At 40.1% G+C, this 19,746-nt stretch overlaps 1 protein-coding gene across 5 annotated transcripts in view; it reads left to right on the top strand.

The window, feature by feature from the left end:
• Nucleotides 1-19,746, top strand: part of FXR1 (FMR1 autosomal homolog 1) — a 69,815-nt gene that overhangs the window by 23,248 nt on the left and 26,821 nt on the right. For all 5 annotated transcript variants that reach the window (XM_075068373.1, XM_032783891.2, XM_032783897.2 and 2 more), the window contains exons 3-4: nt 5,153-5,246; nt 18,134-18,205. In XM_075068373.1, the coding sequence (XP_074924474.1) occupies nt 5,153-5,246; nt 18,134-18,205 (166 nt within the window). The remainder of the gene's footprint in view (nt 1-5,152; nt 5,247-18,133; nt 18,206-19,746) is intronic.

Below are 19,746 nucleotides of genomic sequence, written 5' to 3'. Positions count from 1 at the left end.
TAGCTTGTGGTCCACTATAACCCCTAGATCCCTTTCTGCCTTACTCCTTCCTAGACAGTCTCTTCCCATTCTGTATGTGTGAAACTGAGGCTACGTCTTCACTACCCGCCGTATAGGCGGGTAGCAATCGATTGCTCGGGGATCGATATATCGCGTCTCATCTAGATGCGATATATCAATCCCCGAATGCACTTATATCGATTCCGGAACTCCATCAACCCAAATGGAGTTGCAGAGTTGACATGGGGAGCCGCGGACATCGATCCTGCACCGTGAGGATGGTGAGTAATTCGATCTTAGATACTTCGACTTCAGCTATGTTATTCACATACCTGAAGTTGCGTATCTGAGATCAGTTTTCCCCCGTAGTGTAGACCAGCCCTGATTGTTCCTTCCTAAGTGGAGCACTTTGCATTTGTCTTTATTAAACTTCATTCTTTTTACCTCAGACCATTTCTCCAATTTTTCCAGATCATTTTGAATTATGACCCTGTCCTCCAAAGCAGTTGCAGTCCCTCCCAGTTTGGTATCATTTGCAAACTCAGTAAGCGTACTTTCTATGCCAATATCTAAGTCATTGATGAAGATATTGAACAGAGCTGGTCCCAAAACAGACCCCTGCGGAACTCCACTTGTTATACCTTTCCAGCAGGATGGGGAAACATTAATAACTACTCTCTGAGTACAGTTACCGAGCCAGTTATGCACCCACCTTATAGTAGCCCCATCCAAGTTGTATTTGCCTAATTTATTGATAAGAATAAATGTCTTACAAAAGTCTAGGTATACCCCATCCACTGCTTCTCCCTTATCCACAAGACTCGTTATCTTATCAAAGAAAGCTATCAGATTGGTTTGACATGATTTCTTCTTTACAAATTCATGCTGGCTATTGTTTATCACTTTACCACCTTCCAAGTGTTTGCAGATGATTTCCTTAATTATTTGCTCCATTATCTTCCCTGGCACAGAAGTTAAACTAACTGGTCTGTAGTTTCCTGGGTTGTTTTTATTTCCCTTTTTATAGATGGACACTATATTTGCCCTTTTCCAGTCTCTGGAATCTCTCCTGTCTCCCATGATTTTCCAAAGCCATGATCTTCTAGACACATACTTCCATACTGCAGTCCATCCAGTCCACAGGAAGTACCTATGATTCCCTAGAGGGACCTAATCACTAGCAATACAAAGTTCTATCATTTTGGCCCCTCCACAGGATTGAGAGTTTTCACAAATTGCCTTGCGGTGTCAGCTGCACATCTGGGGAGACAGGGCATTCACATCTATTCGTACTTGAATGGTTGGCTGATCAAAGGCAGTCTCATCAAGAAGTATTCGCAGTCCCATCTCATATCCTTGACCTATTCAGAGGTTTAGGCCCGATGATGATGAACTGCAAGAAATCATGCCTCAACTGTTCTCAATTGATAAGAGTTCATAAGGGTTTTAATAGACTCAGAATTGGTAAGAGCACCCCTCCCTGAGGAGAAATTTCACTTCATTGTGATAGTACTCCCTAGTATCAAAGCAAACCAATCAGTCATGGTCATGACTTGTGTAAAACTCATGGGTTGCATGTCAGAATTACTTTTGATGACCTCTGTAGCCAGACTTCATCTTGTACCATTACAAGGCTTGCGCGGATTGGTATGTTGTCCGTTTTGACATTATATGGACATTGATAACCATTCTATCTCGTATGGTGGGATCACTATGTTGGCACACTTGCAGAACTATACTCTTTTCCATCCCTTCATCAAAAAGACAGTGATTGTGGATGTTTCAGGAGCAGGATAGGGCACATGCTTAGATGACCTTCAAATACGGGGAGTTTGGTGTCCAGAGCATGTAAATGTGTTGGAGCTCTGGGCAGTCAGGCTTTTGCAGGCCATTCTTAACAACCTTGAAAAGTTCTGCCATACAGATTCTCATGGACGTGTCTGCAATGCACTGTGTAAAGTAGTAGGTACTCACTTATCGCACCTGTGCCTAGATTCCACCAGGCTTTGTAACTGATGCCAGACACATGGGATAATTCTGATACCCCTTCACCTACCAGATGTCAGCAATACACTAATGAATCTTCTTAGCCAGTAATCTATAACCAGTTATGAGTGATACCTCCAGAATATCTGTCCTTTCTCTGATATTTCACTGGTTGGCAAAAAACTCCAGGATGGGAATACCCAAAAGAGAGAACACTGAAGGTCCAAAATTCTGTTCCAGAGTGGGTATAAGTCACGGATCCATACAGGATGCTTTTCTCGCATCTTGAAAACAAGGCTTTCTTTATCTACATCTCTGCTGATTTTTCTGATAACCAAGATAATAAGTAAAATTGGACAAAAGGCAGTGCCTTTTATTGGCTTAGACAGTTCTGGCTGGTAGATCTCCTCCTTCAAATGTCACCTCAACCTCTAATTACACTGCCAGACAATAATATCACTTAATCAGGGTCAGGTTCTCCACCTGGGCCTGAAGTCGTTACACCTAAAATCCTGGATGTTGGCTGGCTAAGCACCACTGATAGATACTGTTCAGTGCAGGTCAACTGATTTTTCAGTAGAGCTGAAAGTCTTCGCAAGGAAAATCTGTTCTTTCAAATGGAAGAGATTCTCGATATGGCAACTTTGTAACAATCTGCATGTTCTGAAGGTTCCCATTCCCAAGATTCTTGATTACATTCTGCGCTTAAAGTTCTTGTGATTCTGTCAATTCAGTCAAGGTTCTCTAGATAGCATTTTCAGTAGGTCACTCTCCAGTTCAGTCAATCTCCGTATTCCTTCATCCTGCTGTTCTGAAGTTTGTAACAGGTTGATCCATACTTATTCACTACTTAGAGAGCCTGCCCCTTCCTGGAATATAAGTGTCCGTAACAACATTACAGAGGACAGCCCCCCACCTCCTAGCTGCCTTCTGATTGCTCTCTTTACCACCTTACTCTCAAGACAGTTTTCTGGTAGCTATTATATTAGCAAGAAGATTGAGTGAGATTATGACCAACCCTCCCTACATCATATTCCACAGAAATAAGAGTGTGGAAGCCTCAACCTACATTTATTACCCAAATTGTTTCTCTGTTTCACATAAACCAATGGTTCTCAACACATTTACCATTGTGGGCTGCATATGCAACTCTCTATATGTTATGTGAGCCGCATCCACACAGTATATATACTACCTGTATGACCCTGAGGATGTCACATGGGCCGCAGCTGTGTGCTGATTGGGCCACAAGAGGGCTGCAGGTTGAGATCCACTGACCTGAATAAATCAGTCCATTTTCCTTTCCAAAACCCACACCACTCTGAGGGAGAAGAGGCTTCACATTCTGGATATTACTGAAGCCGTAGGTTTATCTGGATAGGGTGATAGTCTAAAAATGGTATCTCTCTGCCTCTTGATTGCATTAAGCAACGTAGGGACAAGCCATCTCGGCACAGAGACTACCTGGATGGATTACACAGTATTTCTGTTACCAGCTGGCAGACGTGCTCCTTCCTCCTAACATCAAGGCTGAATCTGCTACTCTGTGCTACCTAAAATAGGCTACTACCCTGTATTTCAAAAATAGCTCTTTATCTGAAATAAATGGCCACCTGAAGTAATCCCCTGGTTTTTTGTTAAACATTATGCTATGGACCTAGCCTCCAGATTAGAGGCAAAACTGGTACAGGCTTGTTTGTTTGTTTGTTTGTTTACTGTAACACCCACCTTCCAGATGGGCATTGCTTGCTAGTCACCTGGAATGGAGATCAACATGAACAAATACTTGAAGAAAGAATGGCATTTTACAGTAACTGTGGTTCTTTCAGATGTTTTGTCCATGTGGATGTGCACAGCCTTTCCTTTAACGTTACTTTTTTGGAGTCTTTATTAGCTGGTATTCTCACTTAACGAGGGAGCTGAGGGATGGTTGTGACCCCTCCTCCCATTATGGCCATAGGTTGGGGGCTGGGGAACTACAAGGACATACAGGGCATAGGAGACCCCCAGAGAGACTTATTCAGAGATTCTGATCCAATGCATATGAGTTGCATGCCCACTTAAAGTGGGATCTATGTGGACAAACACCTTGAAGAATCACAGTGACTGTAAGGTAAGTAACCACTCTTTATCGGAGGAAGATCGTTTATTGTACTGTCAGGGATACCATTCTAGACACCTTCTAGCAACAACTGGGACTAAAACAGTTTCTTGACCAGCATAATTCTTAAAATAATGTGGACATATCCTAAACTGAATCTTTGCTTGCCAGTTGTGTTTTTAAGAGGAGAAATTGGTATGTAGGAATCTAATAATGTGCTATTAAGAGCCAGATCTAGCAAAACACCCATTGAAATCAGTGGAAGTTCGGGGTGTGCAAGGACCTCATGCCGAGCTAGCTGGATATATTTAAATATATATAAAGGCCTGGGGAGCACGAACAGTGAGGGTAAAGTACGTCATAAAATAGTTTTTACTTAGTTCACTTGGTATTTATGGAGGAAATTTAAAAGGTTTGTTGAGAAAATTTAGAGGGGTAATGTCAGCTTGAGGGTTTTTTAATTGATTAATTTAAAAAATTCAGCTTTTGCTGTAACAGTCTTTTAAATATTTATATCCTGAATTTAAAAAAATCAGGAGGCTTTTTCTGTTCCTCTGATGTTTGTAAGAATTTTTTCAGCAAGGGAGAAACTGACTTGACTACATGTGGGAAGAATGAGATGGATTATATGTAAAGTAATATAAAATGCACAAAAGTAAACAGAAAAAATATTGAAGAATTATTTTTCTCTAATTCCTTCTGTGTTGTATTTACTATAGTTACATGTAAAAGTTTGAGAGAACTATTTTTTCCAAGTTGCTTGTCAATTCAAAAAATAATTTTATTACTAAAATTCTTAGAAATTTAACTTTCGTTGATTATAAACTCTTTGGAGCAGGAACAATCTTTCTGTTCTGTGTTTCTACACTGCCTACCACAATGGAATCCTGGTTCACAGCGAGGGCTTGGAGGCACTGCCACAATACAAATTATAAATTAATAATCAGAACTGAATTTTAAACAGTGAACATATTTTAAGAATGAATTGTCAGTGAATATTTTTAAGGCTTGCCAGACCAGGATTAGTTCTTGAAATAATCAATGGAATATCTGTTCAACTTTCAGTTGGCAACCAGAGCGCCAGGTTCCTTTTAACGAAGTCAGATTACCACCTCCACCTGATATCAAGAAAGAAATAGGAGAAGGAGATGAAGTGGAGGTGAGTTGATTCTCATGTTTTCTTCCTAGCTTGCCCACCTGTGGAAGTGACTGTTCAGACCGGATAATGTTAATACTGATTCTAGTCACAAGAAAAAGTAGAGTTAAGCTTTAAAAGTGAACATCTAATATATGTAGTGTCTGTCACTAGTAATGGTTGTACTTTTTGAAAGATAGAATAGTCAAGTAGATGGAATATGGTTATGAACTAGAAGTTACAATATAGAAGAAATTGGTTGAAAAATGTATTTTCAGTTTAAAAAAATCATGGGAAACAACCTTTCTCATTTTCATTAAAAAATTTCATGGAGCTTTTCATATTTGCTCAGAAACTGATGATAATCAAAAATGGTGATCTTACCATTCCCATAAAAATTCAACAAAACAAATTTCCTACTGAAAATTTCCATTTAATTAAAAAGCCATTTTTGGTCAAAAAGAACCAGCTGTGTTAGGAACTTGATTTCTGATCCTGACTGTACCTCTGACTTGCCCTTAGGGTTTGAACCTGTGCCTATCGAGGTCGATAGCAAAATTCCAGTTGAATTCAGTGGTGCAGAATCAGGTCCTTAAACTTTGTTTCCTCACCAGTAAAATGTCACACTGTTTACTAGTTCACTTAGGTAGTATTGAGGTTAGTGTGTGTGTGAAAATCTGAAACTGTATATCAGTTATGTATGACTATATTGTGCTTGAGTAGCTCACGTAGTTAAAAATTGAATTCCAGCTTCCATTCTCTTGGAGCTGAATTTTTCCGTGTTTTATCTCAGCAAAGGGATGATTTTGTTTTTTGAAAGTTTGAGCAACCACAGCTCATCTCTGCTTGAGTTATGTAAATGTGGAAGAAGAAGAGTTTTCCCTATGAGTTTGAATCTGAAAACTTGCACTTGGATGACTAAATTAATTTATGGTCGATTCAAGGATAAAGCCAAATTTGAAAGAAGCTTGTGTTCAGTAAATTTAAAGTGAGGAACATTTGAAATAGGTTGACTTTTGTTTGTGTGTTTTATAGTTTGATTTTTTTTTTTAAATGTCCATGTTCATGGAATCTGTGTGTTTTGAGATATGACAAAAAAACCCATCACACACCCTCCACTCCCACTCTCTCCAGGACTTTCACTCCACTGTGGTAGTGTCCGCACGGTGAACTAGGGCACAGCAAGCTTGTGTACTGTAGATTCACACGCTGTGTTGCTGCACAGTAACTCGCTGTATAAACAAGCTTTGTGTGTCCTAGAAAGCTGTGAAAATGTTTCAAATTCAAGTTAATTTTATAATGAATGTCTTGTTTTGCTCTTTTAATAAATAATATGTAAAACATTTTGCTAGAGAAAATATACTGTGAAAAATATTGTTTTGGGAGTCCAGGTTAGGTTTCCTTTTTTTTAAAGTTATCTTTTGTATTAAACATATTTGACTACGGTTCTCTTCTATGAGTAGATCCAGCCTTGTAGTCTACTTAGGTGTCTGTGTGCGCCCAGTGCACTGGAGCCAGAGAATTTTGCCTATCAGTACCCGTAGGAGGCAACACTCATGCTAAATGAGGCAGCACTGCCTTGACCCCATCCCTCAGTTCCTTCTTACCACTCATGGCTGGAGTTGGAGCTCTGTGTGGTTCTTAACCTCACAATCTCTGTATTCCTTAGTGACTTTTTTTCTAATTGTACATAATTAATTAGTACTCTTAGTATAGTGTTAATTAGAATGAGCGTTAATTAACTTTCATTTAAGTATTCCCCTGGTGATATGCTCACCAGGATTTAACATTGTCCATTATATGGAGGAGCGATCCCCGGCAATTGATTCCCACACATAGTGCCCTCTGTGCTTAGGCTGAGCCACATGAACGGTGTTTGATTTGCAAATTGTTCACGAAATGGACTCAGGTGATGAGGGTTCTTTGTCTAAAGCAGCCGACTTGGACACTCCATGCAGCCTGCTTCGGCACTGAGGTTTAAATCAGATCGGAGGCTCCCTTTGGGTTCCAAGAGTGTTGTCTCTCTGAAGAGACAGAGGAGTCACTCCTGTTGAGTGCACTGACGAAAAGGTTGTATAAGACTGATCGAGGCCTCTCGAGTTCGCATGGGGACTCATCTGTCTCCTGCAGAAGGAGCGCATACTACCATGGTGTGAATGCTGGTGCTTGGGATGGAGTAAGTTCCATTAACCACTCTCCAGGACCACACCCAGAGGTCAGAGACCTGTACCATTCTCTGCAGCTGCTCTGAGAGAGTAGCTCTCCCTATTAACGATGCGCTCCTAGAGCCTGTTAGGGTTCTCTGGAGCATGCTGGCTTCAGTACTACTTACTGCAAAGTGCTTGGAGAAATGTTGCTTTGTCTCAGTGCAGGGATTTGAGGGTTTTTATACCTACTCTTCCCCAAATTCCCTGGTCATAAACACAGTGAATGATGGAGCCTGGCAGGGCAGATTTAAGTCAACTTCTAAGGTTATGCATGTTAAACAGATGGACGTGATGAATAGGAAAATTTACACCTTTTCTTCCTTAAAGATGTGGATTGCTAACCAGTAGGCATTGCTGTCGAAATAAGACTTTGTGAACTGGCTGGCTATGTCTTAAATTTGCAGACCAGCTGACTGAAGCTTCCAGGGAAGTATTTTGGGCATTTATCACCAAAAGCTGATGGGTGGCTAAGACTTAATTGCAGTCCGCACTGGACGCCAGGGATAGTTGGGCCAGAGTAATGGCCTCGATAGTGACCGTGAGAAGGTGTGCTGGCTGCGGAATTTGGCCATTGCTCCTGATGTGCAGCAAGCTATAGAGGATTTGCACTTTAATTGCTTCCTGGGTGGTTTTTTTTGTACAAGGATGAACTCTTCACTCCTTCAAGGACTGTAGGACTATCTTGTGGCCGTTGGGGGTGTACACATTGGCAGTGCAGAGACCACCACTATGGTGGTCAACAGCAGTATCGTCTGTAGTGCACATTTTGGCAGCTTTCCCTCCCCTGAGATAACAGGACTATCCCAGGAAGGGGCATAGGTCCCAGAGGAGGAGGCATTCAAGTCTGGGGTTTGGCCAATAGACATGCCTTCTCCAGGTGCCCCCCAAGCATCCATTTTGACTCCAGAACAGTGATCTAGTCATTGCTTCCTTTTCCCCCATTCCCTCTGTTTGGGGACAAGTTGGCTGACTTTCATAATGGTTGCGGCTCGATCACCACTGACAGCTGGGTCCTAAGCACCATCAGATTGGGCTATGCCATACAGTTCCTTTCAGTCTCTCTTCAGGGCCCCCTCTCACAAGATACTATTCCTCAAGCAGGTCCACTTTCCCCTGGCTTTTTTTGTTTGGCTTCCTGGGTCTCAGCCTAAGTATTGGGGTGTGAACTTTGGTTCACGCTCAGAAAATAGAGTTCATTGGGGCCCGAAAAGACAATGAGTTCAAGAGCCTTTTTGCCCACCAACCGTTTTAAGGCAGTTTGCCACGTTTGCCTCAGTCTGCAGTCTCAGCTTCCAGGACAGTTCAGATGTGCCTGGGGCTCTTGAACCACATGTCGGCTTGCACGCAGGTGGTCCAGTTTGCAAAATTGTGTTTTCAGACCCTTCATATGTGGCTCAGGACAACTTATTGTCTCAACTCTTCACCCCTTGTACAAATTGGTTCATCTCCCTGCACTGGTCCTGGACTCCTTGGAGTGGTGGATGCTTCTGGAGAATGTTTGTCATCCCTTCATCCAGTCCAGGTCTGTTGTCAGTGATGCCTCCTTGATGGGCTGGGGAGCACATCGGGGGTTACTGAAAGTTAAGCGTCCGTGGTCAAAGCAGGAAGCCTTGCAGCATATCAAAATGCAGGAGCTTCTGGCCATCTACAATGTCTGTCACATTTTTCTGGACCATATCAGGGGCTTAGTGATTCACATACTTACCAACAGTACCACTGTGATGTATTATGTGAAGTCAAGGGGGAACACACTCAGGGGTGCTCTGCCAAGAAACAATCAGGTTGTGGCAGTTCTGCATTGAGGAGAGTTTCACTCGGATACCCAACCATTTGCCAGGGGTCCAGAATCATCTCTCAGACCATCTCAGTAGGAATGTTTTTTTTCTGAGTCACAAGTGATCCCTGAGGCCAGGTGTCCTCCAGGTCATCTTCAGAGCTTGGGGCATTTTGATAATTGACCTGTTTTCTCTGAGGGACAACAGGAAATGTCTGTTCTGCTTTCAAGTGGGCCTTAGTCTGGGCTCCCTAATTGACACTTTTCACCTCAGCTGGCAGTCGGCTCTCCTGTATGTTTTCCTTCTGATCTCAGTCATCTCACAAGTCATCCTCAAGCTGAAGACGGATTGGGCCAAGCTTGTTCTCATTGCCCTAGCATATGTGAGGCAGTGCTGGTTCTCTGACGTTTTCACGCTCTCAATTCAGCCTCCCTTGCTCGTTCCTCTCAAGGCATAGCTGTTCTATGGGTGAATGAGGAGAAAGAGCAGTGTTCAGCGGCTGTACAGATGGTAGTACTCAACAGTAGAAAGCCTTCTACCAGAATGGCTTATTTGGTGAAATAGAAGCAGTTTTTGATGTGGCCATTGGCCTGTGGAATTCAGCCTATGCAGCTTTCTTTCCAGGACATCTTGGAGTACTTGCTGCACCTTCAGTCATCTTAGCTTAGCTTATTGAGAGTGCATCTGGCAGTTAGTATCAGCATTTCATCCTCTCTCATTCAGGGAAGATCAGTCTTCTCCAGTGGCATGGTAGCAAGATTCTTAAAAGAGCTTCTTCATCTCCATCCTTCTCTGGTCTGGGAGCTGATTCCTCTGTGAGACTTTAACATTTGGCTCTGGAGAGCCAAAGCCAAGAGCTAGAGCAAGCCAAAGGCAGGGAAGCAGTGGAGGGGCTTACCGTCCAACTTCTCCACGAGCCCAGAGCTGGAGTCAGAGAGTTGAAAGACTCCCAGCAGAGAGGCTGGGGATGGGTTCTCATTGGGATGAGCATGGTTGCACTCTAGCTGGAAGGGCAGGGGTGGTTGTCTTGGTAAAAGGACATGAGAAGAGCAATGAAGTGCCGAGGTGGAAGACACTGGAGTATGGGACTCCCATCAGAGAGGAAGAATGGGGTTTTAAGCACCTGTATATGCTGGGTGTAAGAAATTGGCTAGTTTGGGACTTTTGTTGGAGATTATTTGAGCTAGTTATAAGTAGCCCCAAGAAAGGATATTATTTGTTGTGGGATTATTGTGGACTCTGAATGGTAAACTGAGGCAGGTGTATCTGTTGTGCAAATAGTCTGCCGCAGGATTGTGTCTAAAACAGGTTTTGCCCTATAACATGCATTTCTTGTAGGGCAAACCTTTAATATGACTGTAGAATAGCTGGATAATCATACTTCTTTGTGCACATGTAAAAACATATGGTGACAGCATATAAACTCTACTATAGACGAAATACTACAGTGGAAGTCATATTTTATCTGCTGATATTTTGAAATAGATTGTATAGTGCCAAGACAGAACTTGGATTTAAGTTGCAATTACCTGGGAAATCAGTTTTAAATTTTCTTGAACTGTAATAAATTTATACTATTTGGGTTGTAATTTGCTGGAAAAACAGGGATGTTGACAGACCTCCTAATTATGTGGCTTCCCTAGTGAGTTTTGCTGCAAATAAATAAAACTGTCTTTGTATATAGTAGGTAGGAAACTGAAGAGGTCATGTATAACAGTGTGGCATTCCAGTTTGAGTTATGATATATCCTGTGTTTTCAGCACAGTACATTCTGACAATTACGACATTCTATTTCTCTTTAAATTTTTTTTTTAAAGGAGCACTGCCTGTGTGTATTAAACCAAACCAGCAGGAATGATTAAAAGAGCATTTAATAGTAGAATATGGAGTCTTCCATTTCTAACTTGCCAGTTCAAATAAACCTTTTAAAACAAGAATGACTAAAAGCTGCAGTGGCCTCTGGGAAACGAATTTGGCAAGATTCAGAGTTTATTTAATAATGGATAAGAGGGACCATCAATAAAAAATACCCTTTAGAATCAATTGGTGCTCTCAGCAACAGCCTCAGCCAAAGGCCAGTGATTGACTGAACCATAAAAACTCACCTACCCTCATCTCATATTCTCAGTGATGACAATTTCACATCAGGGAGTAAGCATGTTGCTGGGGTAGTGTAACTAATGCTACTGCTGCTGCTTATCCTGCTTGTTCCATGGTTTCCAGGACTGCTGATCTGACATCTTTTCCAGAGCAATATATTCACACACAAATTAAATTAATAGAAAAATGAAACACATGCCAAGTTTTTATGCAGATACACCAAAAGAGTTTGAAATCCCTCCTGCTCCTCCTGCACAGCTAATATGAAAGGTTATGCTGGTGCATAAATTGAACTAAAAATTGGCTGCAGTAGTACTAAAAATAAAGCAAAACAACATGTTTGCTAAACAGAGAACAGAATTATTATTGAAAAACTACTATTTTCAGGTTTCTAAATATTTGAAAACATCCTTTCAGGTAGCAAACTATGTCTGCCAAATGAAGATAGAAATTGCAGTACTTTTATATATCAAGTTCCTAGTACTGTAAAAACCTTAAGTGTTTGCTGCTTTCAGCTTTGGCCAGTTAGAAATACTTAGTTCTTCTGCATGGTAAGTATCCAGTGTGTAATATAATACTGATGTTTGCCTTGCTCTACACACAGATTTTGTATCAGCATAACTATTTCTGTTTGGACATAAGCATATTTATGCCAGATAATTGTCTTCATGCTAGAAGTTTTATTCCACCTTAACTATACTGGTAATGTTAAAATGGTACAATTCGTATGTATAGACAAGGCCTTAGTCTTTGTGTCAGAATAACAGAGTTAAAACAATGTAGAACTTGAACTAAAAGCTACTAGTACATTATTATTTTTTTAAAAACACGTTTGTTTAAAAAAAATTTGTTTTGTATTGGCTGTTTAAATCTGGAATTCCCAAATTTAGGTCCTGATCCTGCCCTCGTTGAAGTTAATGGATAAACTCCATTTGCCTTCAGTGGTTTTGAATTGTTTCCATAGTAAAAACACTTGTGTATTAAGGAGAGACATAGTACTTGAACCTCCCATGAAATCTTAACAGTAAAATAAAACGAGAGCCAGAGCAAAGGAGAAAATATGGAAAAATTACTTGTGAATAAAGTTGAGTATGTCTGTAAGTCTTTGCAAGATTAAGGTCTTATCATTCTTTCTTTCAGCATAACTATTTTTAAGTTATTTTTTAAGTAGCATACACTACTACTATGTATATCCAAGTCAGGGGCTTGGATATACATAGTAGTAGTGTATGCTATGATGCAAAAAAAGTGCATTTATATGTAGTGATTTTTAGAAATTGAGAAGATAATTTTATGCGAAAACATTATAATATTTTTGAGCGTTCATTTATAATTCTTCAATACTCTGTGTGTGACTTATATAGAAACCTACCAAACAAAACATTTCTAAACCTATAGTCTGCTCCCTCATTATGAGATGAGCACTTGTGATTTTCCAACCAAGCCAACACCAGTTGCAATTCTGAGGAGACTGGGAGTTAAGTTTTAATTATGTATACAGGGTAAGGTAACCTGTTCGTTTTTTCTCAACAGTTTTGTGTAATAAATTAATTACTATGTTGTTAAGTATTGCTCACCTAAATGTTCAGCTGAGGGAAAAGCTCGAAAGATTTCATCTGAAACCTTTTTTTCAAGAAAGGAGTAAGCACCTGAAAAATAGATTTAAAATGCCAGTGAATTTTTTAACCATACCTAAAGTAGTGTCATTACCATGGATTTACAATATATTAATGCCTCCTCTTTTTATGTCAGTTAGATCAGAGTTTTTTAGAAGAAGTCCACAAACACAGAGGCTCTACTTTTTATCCTGGTGGTGATCATCATAATTAAGTTGAATGCATAGCCAATATTAAGAGCTGTAGGAGGATAGTTAGTTATTGGAAATATTTTCATTTACCATTCTTTTGTTGTTGTTTAGTGTGTGCTATGCTTTATTTAATGCACGTTATTCAGACCTCTTATTACAAAATTATTAATTTTTCTTTTGGACTGTATAGTCTTAATTCTTTATGAATGTTAACATGTTTATCTTCACACTTATTGACTTCAATTGGTGATTGAAACCAAGCTCTGTTACATTTACTATTCGGTTTAACACTACCTCAGGAATTATAGGCTTGGGTAGAATCATAGAAATGTGGAGTTGGGAGGGACGTCAAGAAGCCATCAACTCTCACTTCCACCCTCTCCCTCCCCTGTCCCCCGCGTGCTGTTGCAAGGCCAAGTAAACCTAGACCAGTGGTTCTCAACCTTTCCAGAGTATTGTACCCCTTTCAGAGTGCATCTTGCATACCCCAACTTTCACCTTCACTTAAAAACTACTTGCTTACAAAATCAGACATAAAAATACAAGTGTGTCACAGGACGCTATTACTGAAAAATTGCTTACTTTCTCATTCTGTCTGTATGAAATTTTAGTTTATACTGCCTTTACTAGTGCTTTCTATGTATCCTGTGGTAAAACTAGCCAAATATCTAGATGAGACCTCTGTGTACTGCCAGGGGTACACATGCCCCTGGTTGAGAACCACTGATCTAGACCATCTCTGACAGATGTTTGTCCAACCTGTTCTTAAAAACCTCCAACAATGTGGACTCTCTAGCCTCCCTTGGAATTCTGTTCCAGAGCTTAACTATCCCTGTAGTCGGAAAGTTTTTCCTACTATCTAACCTAAATCTCCTTTGCTGCAGATTAGGCCATTTACTTCTTGTCCTATCTCCAGTGGGCATGAAGAATGATTGATCGCCATCCTCTTTATAACAACCCATAACATATTTGAAGACTGTTATCAGCTCCCCCCATAGACTTCTTTTCTCTAGACTAACCATGCCCAGTTTTTTTAACCTTTCATCAGAGGTCAGGTTTTCTAAACCTTTTATCATTTTTGTTGCTCTTCTGTGGACTCTTTCCAATTTGTGCACATCTTTCCTAAAGTGTGGGGCCCAGAATTGGACATGCTCCCCTGGGTAAGGCCTCACCAGTGCTGATTAGAGTGGGACAGTGTTGTTGTGCATTTGATTTTCCTTCCTAAGTGAAGTACTTTGCACTTGTTTTTATTGAATTTCATCTTGTTGAATTCAGACCAATTCTCTAATTTGTCACGGTCATTTTTGAATTCTAATCCTGTCCTTCCAAAGGGCTTGCAGCCCTCCCAGAATGTGTTCTCTGTAAATTTTATAAACATACTCTTTACTCCATTATCCAAGTCATTAATGAAAATATTGAATAGTCCTGGACCCATGACTGACCACTGCAGGAGCCCACTAGATAATTCCTCCCAGTTTGATAGTGAGCCATTGATAACTGCTCTTTGAGTATGGTGTTTCAACCAGTTATGCACCTACCTTATAGTAAATTAATCTAGTCCACATTTCCCTATTTGCTTATGAGAATGTCATGTGGGAAGCTCAATAGCATAATAGAGTTGATACAGTAAATTGATCTAGACTCAGTTCAGTGACATGCAGTGGAAAATTCCATCCTGACTGAACACTGTTCGAAGAACATTCACAGGCTTAGACAGTGTGACCTGGAATTTGCTCTGCAAAGTTACACAACAAGAATCTCTCAGCATCTTTATCAGAAATGCACACTTAAGTTTTATAAACTGGTAATGGCAAAGTAAGCATTAGTGTAATAGTGTCACTATTAGAAAAGGCAAATGTATCTCTGAGTAAGTAATGCACTTCTTTTAATGGGTAGGAAAGGTCTATGCCTATGTATTATAAGATACAGCTTTGCAGAGAAGCAGTGTAGTCTAATAGCACACTGGTCTGAGAGAAAGCAAATTCTGTATCCAGTTCTGCTTCTGACTCGTATTATCTTCACCAATTCCATTAGCTTTGTGCCTCAGTTTATCCATCTTTAAAATGGAAATGATTTTATCTGTTTCCCAGCAGTGTTAAGAGTACAGAACTGAGTTCCTTTCAAGAAAAGTGCTATTAGAATGTGAGTTATTAGTTACAATGGTATGTCTGATTATGGCAGTTATAGCTAGTCACATTCTAATACAATGCTATGGGAATATGCGGCAAATCAAGAATGGAAGGCATGATCAACCTGGTGACCTATTGTCAGTCAGTTGTGCTAGATCAGAGTTCTAGTCTTTCTGCAATGACTAACTAACAAACATTGAGAAGGCTGAGCTGGAAATATTCTGATCCTTAGAAAAGAGAGATTCCTTTTCATTGCTCTGCTGTGACCTTTCTGGATAGATATTTTGTATATCTGCTGAGCTCCCAAGTATCCATCATTATATTAAAAGATCTATTAAGCTGCTGCCTTCCTTTTGTTTTTCAGAGTAGAAATCTTTGGCCATCTCTCTTGCCATGGTCTTTTCCTCCTGTGGGCCTGGTGTCATTTTACATTCTGTTCAGCCAAGGAGGGCTAGCCCTCACTTCTTCCAGAGAGGGATTTTTGCTAGGAATTAAACTTGAAAAAGAGAATGTGTGCTAAACTCCAGTGTTGTTTGGTCAGTGGTTTACTGTGGTCTCTGCACTATTTTTTTTATGAATATTTTCATTCTCTCTCACAGCCCTGCTTTTCCATCTCTTTCATTCTGCAGTAAAATCACAATCTGTTTATAGCACTGGTTTTGCCATGGAAATGAATATGTTGTCACAAGTTCAGCCTTCTGACCTCAGGGCCAGGAAGATGTGGGCCTTTTTCTCCAGAGAGTGCTTGGTTGTAGAAGGTGTTGTGGAAAAAAAACTTGAAAAAGTATACAGTAACTCCTTGCTTAATGTTGTAGTTATGTTCCTGGAAAATGTGGCTTTAAGCGAAACGATGTCAAGCAAATCCAATTTCCCCATAAGAATTAATGTAAATGTGGCGGTTAGGTTCCAGTGAAATTTTTTTCACTAGACAAAAAACCTATATATACACACACAGTATAAATTTTAAACAAACGATTTAATACTCTGCACAGTAATGATTTGTGAAGCTTGGTTGAGGTGGTGAAGTCGGAGGGTGGGATATTTCCCAAGGAATGCCTTACTGCTAAATGATGTACTAACATTCAGTTGAGCTCTCAAGGATTAACGCATTGTTAATGTAGCCTCACACTCTACAAGGCAGCATCAATGGAGGGAGGGGAGACAGCATGGCAGCCAGAGGCACACACCCTGTGTGTAGGAGAGAGAGAGAGATGCACATTGCCCCTTTAAGTACACCGACCCCACTCTAAGTATGCTGCCTTTTTAAATATAGCAAGCAAGCTGAGACAGCAGCTGTGGCCAGCAGACTCTTTGTCCTGAGCCCTGTTGTGTACTAAACCTGCTCTATATGGAGAAGGTGTAAGCAGGGGGAAGGAGGAGAGCAGGGGGAGGGGGACACCCTGACATTAGTCCCCCTTCTCTCCTTCCCCTCCCCATCCCGCACAGCAAGCAGGAGGCTCCCGTGAGCAGAGGGAGAGGGCAGGAGCGGCACACAGCAGTGTGGGAGGGACAGCTGAATTGACAGCAGTTGATAGCACAGGGAGTTGCAATGGCAGTTGCCACACAGGGAACTTAGGGGAGCGGAAGCTGATGAGGGGCTGCCAGTCCAACCTGGTTCCAAGCCCCACCAGCTAGCTGCAACAGGCTGCTCTTCCTGCAAGCAGTGGACAAAGCAGGCGGCTGCCAAACAAAGTTATAAGGGAGCATTGCGCAAGTTTAAACAAGCATGTTGCCTAATTGATCAGCAACATAACAATGAAACAACAACGTTAACCTGGAGGACTTTAAGTGAGGAGTTACTGTATCTGTGTTTTAGGGATAATAGGTGTACCACTCCATTCAGTATGAAACTGCCTGTTTTCATCTTGATTAATCCTTTAATATTAGTGATGATTTAGTTCTCTGTTTTTACTGTCCGACTCCTTAATTTTCCATCAAGATTTTTGGAACATAAATGTTCTTGAGGTGACTGGACTAGACTTGCCTTATTGATTTTGATACGCAGAGAAGAGTAGTTTGTCTCCATAAAATTTCTACTATTAGAGGGTTCTACATATATGTACAGGACAAGTTTTGGGGGGTGGAGGGGAAGATGCGTTCCCCCCCCGCCCCCAAGTTAAAACACCCAGTAAGGAAGATAGTATTGACAGCAGTATTGTCAGTAATGGATCTTAGACATAAAGTCTAAGAATTGCCATAGCATTTTTCCATTAGTAATATCAAGGAAAAAAGCCTATTTGTCATAGTCAGTCTGGCCAGTGCAGGGTATATTTTTGTCTGTTTTGCCGTGGCTACTTATAAATTTCTTTCTGATGGCCTTAGTTTACTACATTAATGTATACTGAACATGCGGAACAATTCAGAGTTGCGAATCCCCCAATTCATCACTTGCCTAATGTTAAATAGGTACTGGAGTACCTATAGTAACACTATTGTGAGCTGACCTGAGTCCAGATCTTTGGGTAAACTATAGACAAAATGGCATCCTTAACTGTGAATTTCTTGGTTCTTGTGCACTTTAGCCTCACAGAAAAGTGTTTAAATTTATTGTGGAATTACAAGAATCCCATGTCTTCACATGCTGTTGAGTAAATTTTTAACTCCTCAAAAGCTGCCTTGTGTATTGTTAACAGAATCTGCACGCCTATTCTGTGTAGTGCAATATTATGAAAATGTATATGATGAGAAGCACATATGACTATGGCTAACTGGAATTTTATATAAAAATAGTTTTAAATTGCAGTATCTTATACTACTGGTGACTTTTATCTTGGTGATTAGCTGGGTTAGCTGAAAAAGATTCATTTCTGCTTTACTGCTGGTTTAACCTGTTAGGTTTTTTAATTGTGTAGCTATATTTTAAATATGCTCCCCTTGTATTTTTTCCTTTCAGGTTTACTCAAGAGCAAATGACCAAGAACCTTGTGGCTGGTGGCTGGCAAAAGTTCGAATGATGAAAGGAGAGGTAAGTTACTTTAAAACTTAGGACTATCTGCTCCTATTTGAAGTGCGGCAAGTATGGAAGGTAAATATTGCAAGACTTATTAAATCTGTGTGCAGTATCTTGTGAGGAAGAAATGACACTGTGATATAATGACGTAAGGACATGAAAAACAGAGCAAGTGAGAGTGGGTTGTCACTAATACAGAAACAAAGCATAGCTTGAAAAAAGGAGAAGGAACCCAAAGTTAAGTATTGCCAACACAAAACCACTATAGCAGGTTAGGTCATACATTAAGGCCGCTCATGGCAATGGTAACTTTTAGCTCGCTGACTATGCACAGGTGGGGGGTAACAATAAATATTCTTTCTTGTTAATTGCTCACTAAGTGGGGATGGCTCCTGGATACTTGCCATTTTGTGTGATTGACACACCTTGGGTCAATATACCTTGTGTCTGGTTGTTTAGGTTCTGCAAGAACTACATTGCATGCCTAACTCTGATTTATGTGTTCATATATTGGATGAGCCATTTCTAGGCTATGTGTGGTACCTTGCATATCTGTATGCTTAGTTTCTGACATAATTTGAAATAAATCAGTCCAATTTGCAAACAGAATTGGTGACGTTAAAAAGAATATGTAACACAAAAAATGTCCCTACCTGTGTTTCTAACATCCTGATAAGATTTTAAATTTGATTCAGTTCTGATAATTAAGTTACTTCGCATTATTTGTATGGATAATAGAACGTCAGAGTTATGAATACCAGACTTATGAACTGATAAGGCAACCACACACATCATTTAGAATCAGAAGTATGTAATCAGGCAGCAGCAGAGACCTTCCCTCCTCAAAAAAAGCAAATACAGTACAGTACTGTGTTAAATGTAAATTACTATAAAAAAAAGAGAGCAGCATTTTTCTTCTGCGTAGCAAAGTTTCAAAGCTTTATTAAGTAAATGTTCAGTTGTAAACTTTTGAAAGAACAACCATAATATTTTGTTCAGAGTTACAAACAACCTCCATTCCTGAGGTGTTTGTGACTCTGCTACTGTACTATTTTTTTTTCTTTACATTTCACTCAGCTTAGTGAAAGGAGACTAATCTGTTGTTTCTATTAAAAACATTTTTCAGTGCTCTTCTGTTTTTTCTTCCTAAATGCTAGGAGAACGCAACCAAGTTTTGATTAAAATGCAGCAAGGACATGTTGTTTTTTAAAATATATATATTTCCATGAATAGTTAAAAAATACACTGAATTTTGGGCTTAAACTGTAAAATGTAACATTAATTAATTTCATTAATTTAATTACACGTTTCAGTTAAGAGTTTGGCGGTTGGTTTTTTTTCAAAGAGGGGTTTGGAACTGGAGTTGCATTTAAATATTGCCCAAATACAACAGCATCATGCATCAACCACGAGACTGAATAAAATACAAACAATAACAAAAGTGGAAGTTGGCTATGATGTTGAGTGTCCTAGAAAGAACCAAAGTAGCTAGAACAGCAAGTTAGATTTCTAAAGTTTTCAGTAAAATAAGTAAAAATTGAAGGTGATAATCTTTA

The sequence above is a fragment of the Chelonoidis abingdonii genome, chromosome 8 (assembly GCF_003597395.2).
Source record: "Chelonoidis abingdonii isolate Lonesome George chromosome 8, CheloAbing_2.0, whole genome shotgun sequence".
NCBI lineage: Eukaryota > Metazoa > Chordata > Testudines > Testudinidae > Chelonoidis > Chelonoidis abingdonii.
This window is presented reverse-complemented; position numbering and strand designations above follow the sequence as displayed.